The sequence below is a fragment of the Aegilops tauschii genome, chromosome 5 (assembly GCF_002575655.3).
Source record: "Aegilops tauschii subsp. strangulata cultivar AL8/78 chromosome 5, Aet v6.0, whole genome shotgun sequence".
Taxonomy (NCBI): Eukaryota; Viridiplantae; Streptophyta; class Magnoliopsida; order Poales; family Poaceae; genus Aegilops; species Aegilops tauschii.
In genome coordinates, this window is record NC_053039.3 from 370,616,165 (window position 1) to 370,624,107 (window position 7,943).

General features: G+C 43.8%; 1 protein-coding gene across 1 annotated transcript; it reads right to left on the reverse strand.

Annotated features, from left to right (window-relative positions):
• Positions 1-654: 654 nt before the first annotated feature.
• LOC109747566 (serine carboxypeptidase 1-like) lies at positions 655-2,814 on the reverse strand. The gene is made up of 7 exons (XM_020306604.1): positions 2,313-2,814; positions 1,960-2,222; positions 1,632-1,871; positions 1,403-1,512; positions 1,138-1,230; positions 917-1,025; positions 655-834 (listed from the first exon to the last, which is right to left on the reverse strand). Exons 1-7 carry the CDS (start codon positions 2,812-2,814, stop codon positions 655-657), a joined length of 1,497 nt encoding a protein of 498 aa, XP_020162193.1.
• Between the last annotated feature and the right edge of the window lie 5,129 nt (positions 2,815-7,943).

A 7,943-nucleotide genomic window follows, 5' to 3' on the forward strand; every position in this document is an offset into this window, starting at 1 on the left:
GGTTATTGTATGCTCTCTTACGTTTGTTTGCAGATTCCCGCCCCTTACTCATTTTGTGCATAGCTTGTATATATAATTGGATCCATCTTTTATTAAAAAGTTTAACAAATAAATGACCATCACATCCTCAGCCTTTGATTTAGTAATCAACGCTAATATATGTACTCCTCCATCAACGCTCAAGTCGATGCCTTATTACTTAACCAATTTCTTCTGTGTATGCTCCAATAATAGGCAATGTGTTTACTCATCTTGACCTATTTTCGTCGGTTGTGGCTACTTTTTTATCACTTCATCATGTTATTTTTGCTCTTCTTGGGCGCTTGTATTGAACCTCAGACCGTTTTTGAATCTTTTACTTAATAATATGGTTGCATGCATCATTGAGATGCAGAGGTCGGGGGTGACCCTCCTTTAAAAACAAAACTCCAACAGGTTACACTATATGTAGAACTTTATTCAACAACGCTAAGCAAAGCATAATGCATTATATTATTGATTGAGTTAAATAAGGACTTGTCCCTAACATTTGTTGGGACAGCATACACCAGGTGGACAACGAATCATTTTAGAAAGAACTTCTCCACGATCTAATTAACCAGAGACCTTGATATGATATGACACTTATTTATTTCTATCCGGCCTCTTGCAAACTTAGACCCAGCTCCATTTTGAAAACCCAGGTGGCAGAGCACCAGGTGGCAGGACTCCTTTCATGAAGGAGTACAAAAGAACGAGTGATCTCTTGGGCTGGAAGCTAGGGACCATATGGCCAGCTCCTCGTACCGACGCGAACGTGAACCCTCCCTCGTATTGCTGAGCGTAGCCTCCAACCTAGATTTGGCCATAATTCAGTTTAGTACACATTCTAGTCGAAAAACTAGTATTGTAGGGTTTATTGCATATATGTGGTTACCTCGTTGTCAGGGGTGTACCATGGACGCCACGGTTTTGTGATGGTCAGATTGAGATCCTTGATAGCGTACCTCGTTGCGGTAATCGGGCACGCATCATCCATGTCACCACTGTCATCCATGCATGATGTTATGAGACAGGAGTACGTAGCAACTATGGCAGAAGAAAAAAATCTCCAGTTTTGTGTTTTCAAGGAACTATGAATGCTTCAAGTAAAGTTACCTGTAGATCCAGACTCTTAATCCGCTGTCGACAAGCCAACCGATGGTTGGCATCATGGAAACCGGGGAATCGGTCCAGCCGGGCAACGACTCTCTATGTCAAAACGTAATGCATATTAGTTTTTTTCTAAGTAAAACTTTATGGAGTTTGACTAAATTTATAGGAAAAATATATACGGGAGAAGGTGGGGTAAATATCCGGCTCTGAAGTATAAGGAGCCTCTACTAATAAATATAAACACAGAGTTTGCAAGTGCGTTACTTACGAGCACTCTGACCACTCTGTGTGGGTTCGAACATGCATAGCCTTCTGCACCTTAGGACTGTTGAGGTAGGCGTCGATATAGGACCCGATGCACGGATCATAGCCTGGTAACTGTATCAATTACAGCGGCTAATTAGTCAGTACCACCACGTCTGATTTGCCAATGCTGAATAATTTTTCTTTTCCAGTAAAAGAGAAAGAGCTCATGTGTCTTGTGCAGCAGTACGTACGTAGCCACTGGGGTGGAGACTCCCGTCTGGCGACTGGATGCAGACCGGGGCGTAAATGTTGTACCTATCGATGTCGCCCTCATCGAATGAGTCGTCGCACGCTTTGCCCTCGAACTGCCCGGAGCTGCACTGCCCGTTGATATTGCCCCACACCTCGTCGGAGATCACCCCGTGGTTCCACAGGAACTCTAATGATCCATATGTGTTATTGGACCTACTATCGAGGAGCGGATTGCCGACCTGCAGAAATGAACCCCGATTTCTGTTAGTCAAAGATAGCACCAATACGGATCAAAGCTCACGAAGATGCCATGATCAGGCAACTTACGAAGATGCCCTTGAGGTTCATGCTCGTGTCACCGAGTTCGCGGAGGGCGACGATGACGGCGGCGAGCTGGGGAACGTAGTGCCCGCTGTAACTCTCGCCGGCGATGTAGAAGTCGCGGCCCTTGTACTCGGGGAACCTCTCGAGCCAGTTGAGCAGGAACATGTAGGCGTCCACCGCGGTCCTCCTGTCGCCGCTCGGCACCGACGCGTTCGAGTAGGAGAACCCGACGCCCGCCGGTGACTCTAGGAAGATCACATTCGCAACTGCACGGCACCACAACACAAACCATCAGTGAGTGTGAGATTACACAACCAACACAAGCGAAGTTGTTAGAGGATCTGTTCGTCACCCACGATTGTTCCATGCATGCCTGTTTCTGCTCAGCGTCTTCCCGTCGCGGTTCACACGGAACGGGCCGAGCTCCGCCATGGCGCCGGCGCCAAGCGACGAGCACCCTGGCCCGCCGTTGAGCCAGAGCACGAGCGGCTTGGAGGAGGCCTCGTAGGGGGCCTCGACGAAGTAGTAGAAGAGGGCGCGGCCGTACTCCTCGCTCACCGTGACGTAGCCGGAGTACTGGTCGAAGTTGACGCGCGGGGGCTGGCCGGGCAGCGCCGCGATCCTGTCGGCCTCCCTGGTTCCCGCCGGCGGGGCGTCGCACTTGGTGGGCAGGTGACGGAAGCTGCTGATCGGGTCGGCCCACGCGTCCGGCTCCGCGGGCCCGTTCGCGCGCGTCTGGGCCCTCGATTTGATGAAGGCCCTTAGCACATCCTTCTGGTTGGCCGCATTCGCGAGCGATCCTCCTCCCAGTAGGATCACCAGTACTACTACCGCGTAGTGCATGGTATGGTTCCTCATCGTAACCTGCGAGGAAACTACGTAGATCGTCTTGGTGTTTTTATACTGATATACGTTGTAGGTATTCGGACATTCCAAGCAGAAACTTTGCGGTTTAGAGTTCTCCGAAGTTAGCTTGCTATAGCTAGCAGCTTCGCATCGATGCTTGCCTGAGCTCAACAATGTTATATTACAGATCTTCGTTCGATAGTGCCGGACATTTTTGGCGTATACGTACAGCAATGAAATCAACACCGAACTTGGCCGTCGATGCCGAGGTGACACTTTTAGGTAACAATCCAAACGATAAGACTGAGGTGCAACTTCTTCTGCTAACCAGCGGTTGACGGACGTGCGTCTCCTTCACAGAACGTACTTTCCTCCTACCTAGCACCTGTGACCTAGGCGACAGGTGGGGCCAGTCTGCCCTACTCCCCCACGAGACCGAGGGCCCCCTCTTTGTCGTCAATCGTTCCGACTGCAGGAGGGGGTGGGGACCCCATAGATTTGATGAGGTGGTAGGGCTAGGGATAGGGATTGTATATTTGTATTCGATGGGTGGTGACGGGACGATGGGGTCGTTGTCGGCATGGAAAAGGGTCTCCTCGCCATGCCTCATTCTAGCAGTGCTTCTTCTTGTTGACGAAGGCGTGTGAAAGATGGTGTGGCCAAAATCTGGTTCTCTAGGTCCGTTTTTATCTTCTACCGGTTTGTCTCGGTTGCGCTATCTTCTGGAATCTGGAGGGCAACGTGGTTGTGTGTCTTGGTCCTTTGACTTCATTCCGACTTATGAAGGTTAGCCGATCTCGACCTCCTTGGGGAGCAAGTGAAATTTGTGTTCCCCGGCTCCATCTAACTAGACATGGGGCATTCTACATATGCCCTCTATGGCATTTTCACTACCACCGGCGTCTTCTAGTCTACATTGATGACTTTCTAGTCACTGCTTATACAAGTTCATGGGTTGAGAAGTTTGCTTCGCTAAGACGGAGGCCCAGTGGCAGCAACAAACTTTGCTCACTGTGCGCCGCCAGCGGATGCACGAGGAAGAGGACTTCGGCACCTCTAAGGACTTGGATGTATTTAAAATTCTCTAAAATAATGTTTTATAAGGGTTTGTGCTACTTAATATATGGCATTTGGCCTTTTCGCAAAAAAAACATATCCGTTGACACCAATATGGTTTTCATCCATGTAGTCATGATTCAATTTTTACTTAGAATTCTGTAGACTTGATGGTCCATTCTTTCCCTAATATTATTATATTTTTATATATTATATAAGACTATGTCACATCTAGATGTGAGATACTAAGTTATGACATCAGCAAGAGTCATAATGTTTATTTTTCTTTCGCGACAAAAATTTTTTTTCTTTCGAACTCAGCACCACGCACCCAAAAACGCCAGCTCCTACCACTCCAGCCGATGACTGCTCTTATCATTTACAAAGCGAGGAATTTAGATAATGTAATACAGCGTCGACATTATAAGACATTTTTGAAATTTTTTGAAACCTTTTTTCTGCAAATTGTGAACAAATTACAAATGTTGAATATATTTGAAAACCCAAGTAATTTAAAATTTTCGAAAAATATTTTTCAAATGGGAATACAATTTGTAATTCCAGACATTTTTTGAAAAATAATAACAAAATTTGGTATTCCAAACAATTTCTTCATGAACAAAATTTGAAAACAAGAACAATTTTTGAAAATCCCCGGACAGTTTTTAAAGTGTGGACACATTTGAAAATTCCAAACATTTTTTAAAACACACGAATAAATTTAAATAGTGCACGTCGCACAACGATGTCCCGTGCGGCGGGCTCGTGCGCGCTGTGACTCGGGGCGTCGCTATCAAACTACAGTACGACGCAGTGAAGACAAATAAAGAACACTACAATATCTTTACATTCTGATGATGCGCTCTTTTGCTATAGTTGCCATGAATGCTGGTGCTTCGCTGCGCTACAGTACCTTGCATGCTGGTGTAATGGGACAAGTGAGATGCATCGAGTGATTAAAGTACTGGGCTGTTAACTACTACATGGTGGGATATTGCTAAATCAGTTTTAAAAAAATCATGAATTTAAAAAAAATAAAGAAGGAAAACAATGTTAATCATGTATGTCAAAAAGTTAAACATATATATATAATATGTTTCTTGTGTATACAAAAAATTGTTGAATGTGTATTACAACACGCGCAAAAAAATTGTGTACTACAAAAGTTCACATGTGTCAAAAAAAGAAACCGATGAAAATCGACAAAAGAACAAAGAAACATGAAGAAACCCAATAAAACCCAAAAAGGAAAAAAAAAAACAAAGAAAACCAAAAAAGAAAATGAAAACCGAAGAAAACCTATGAAAAAGAATGAAAACCAAGAAAGAAATAAAGGAAAACAAAAAACCCGATAAAAATCAAGAAAGAAACAATGAAATCTGAAGAAAAAAAGGAACCAATGAAAAAAATGGAAGTAGTAAAACCCAAGAAAAAAAAGAAAATCGATGAAAACCGAGAAAGAAACAAAGAAAAAGAGAATGAAAATAAAAAAGAGTGAAAACCAAAATGGTAACCACAAAATAAAAATTAAATTATAATAATATTTAAAGAAATCACGCATTGCAAAACATTTTCCAGAAATTTAACAAAAATAAATTAAACAGAAAAGTAAAAGGTCGGGCCCTAGTTGCGAGTCAAGGGTGCCATTGCAATTGGGACAAAAAATGGTACTAGTTGCGAGTCAAGGGTGCAATTGCAATTGGGACAACAAATGGTCAGGCCCCAGTTACGAGTTGATGGTGAGATTGCAACTAGGACAAAAAAAGGTCGGGCCCCAGTTGCGAGTCAAGGGTGGACATGCAACTGGAACAAAAAATATCGGACCGGAGTTGCAAGTCGAGGATGGACTTGCAACTAGGACAACAAATTCTCAGGGCCGAGTTGTGAGTCGAGGGTTGACTTGCAACTAGGAAAAAAAGATTGGTTCAGTTGCGAGTCGATGATGGAATTGCAATTAGGACCAAAAAAATCGTAGGGCCCAGTTACGAATCAAGGGTGGACTTGCAACTAAAAAAAAGTTTGGTTCAGTTACGAGTTGACGGTGGACTTGCAACTAGGACCAAACAATTCTTAGGCCGAGTTACGAGTAGAGGGTGGACTTGCAACTAGGAAGTTTTGTTCAGTTACGAGTCGACGGTGGACTTGCAACTGGGACAAAAAAAGTGTTGAGCCCTAGTTGCGAGTCAAGGGCGGACTTACAACTGAGACAAAAAAATTGGGCCCCAATTGCGAGTCAAGGGTGGAATTGCAACCTGACAAAAAAAGGTCGGACCCCAGTTGCGAGTCGATTGTGGACTTGCAACTGAAAAAAAGGTCGTGCCCCAGTTGCGAGTCGAGTGTGGACTTGCAACTAAAAAAAGGTCGGGCCCCAGTTGGGTGTCGAGGATGGATTTGCAATTGTCACAAAAAATTCAGACTCCAGTTGCGACTCGAGGATGAACTTGCAACTGGGACAAAAATATGTTAGGCCGCAGTTGCGAGTCAAGGGTAGACCTGCAACTGGAACCAAAAAAAGTTACGGACCTCAGTTGCGAGTTGAGGGTGGACTTGCAAATGAGACAAAAAAATGATGAGGCCTAGTTGCGAGTCAAGGATGTGATTTAACTGGGACAAAAAGAAAGATCGGACCCCAACTACAAGTTAAGAGTGGATTTGCAACTGAAACAAAAAAAACAACCCCTTGTTTGGCGGTGGACAGCCAACTAAGAGCGATGAGGAAAATTCATGGATTTTAAAAAAAAATGGAAAAGAGAAAAGAGTAAAAAATAAAAATAAGAAAAGATTGAATTGAAAAAGTTTACGAATTTGAAAACACAAATGAAAAAAGAAAGAAAAAGGAAAAAGAAAATAAGAAAAAAAATAGTCGTGAGCCAACTCCAAGATCTGCGCATGCACTACAGTCGCAAAAGCAAACAAACAACAACCTAGCCCCAACTAGCATCGACCTGGACAAACAACGGCCCATCCCCAACTAGCATCGACCTAGACACGGCCATGGGCGAGACAACGCACCACAAGCAAGCACAACAGCGAGACAAACACATTTCCACGAATCTTACGTAGGGACCGGATCCAAAGGCTCTAGACTTAAATGTGACTGATAAAAAAAATAACCTGACGAGGGCACTAGCGCACGAGGCACATCGACAAGGCAGAAAAAAAATATTTTTTGCACGAATCTTATAGCCTTTAATTTATGTGTGGTGTACAACAAGTTGTGCCTGACTCCGGCGAGGGAGGGGTGATGACGGCGGCGCGCCTTCGACTCGCTTCAGTGATTGTAGTCATCGCTAGGTGGTCTACGGATCTGGATGTAATTTTTATTATTTCTAGTGCTCGTTGTACTGCCATGATAGAAGATGAATAGATTGAAAGTTTTCTCGCAAATAAAAACTTAGATGTGACATAATCAATCACAGTTTGATTGCTTCGCATACGACCACGCATAGAGGGACATGTGTGTAACTGCATAATTAGTATATTATGAAAACACAACAAAAGAAAAAAAACGTAACAGTAGCTTTTATAAAGAAAACACATTCATAAATGCATAGAAAACAAAAAACACAAACAAGAAAAAGGAAAATGAAAAAAAGTAACGTTGCGACCGTTTCCCCATTACTACCACATCACACGAACCGCTCAAAACGAAAAAAGAAAAAAATGACATCCGGCCGTACAGAGTACACAAGCCCAGTACACAAATCGATGGGACAAAAAAAAAGGCCCACGCAAAGCAGCGCTAGAGGCTTGCTTCGTGGTAACAGCGAGCAAGAAACGCGACAACTAGGTACGTGAACGTTTCGTTTAAAAAAAATACGTACATCAAGGCAAAAAAACACGAATCTTGATATGTACATCTAACGGTTAGAGAGTTAGATGTGAGATGTGAAATAGCAAATCTGATGATTATGTAAAGCGATTAGTGCGTCTGCCCGCTCTCACCGTCGCGGCAGTTTTGCAAAAAAGCCCTTGGGTTTTCTAATCATTGAACCCGCAGTTCCTTTAGAGTGGATCTCGAAAAACACTTCGTTTTTACAAAAAGGACCCTATAATTTGATGTATTCAACCCGCGATGGCTAATC

What these genes read in the sequence shown, in the direction of transcription:
- LOC109747566 (XM_020306604.1), bottom strand. Translation starts at nt 2,814, where the DNA reads ATGAGGAACCATACCATGCACTACGCGGTAGTAGTACTGGTGATCCTA. An exon ending in GTCTCCACCCCAGTGGCTAC is followed by an intron (nt 1,513 to 1,631) that starts GTACGTACTGCT and finishes TAATTGATACAG; the next exon opens with TTACCAGGCTATGATCCGTG. An exon ending in ACAGAGTGGTCAGAGTGCTC is followed by an intron (nt 1,231 to 1,402) that starts GTAAGTAACGCA and finishes GTTTTGACATAG; the next exon opens with AGAGTCGTTGCCCGGCTGGA.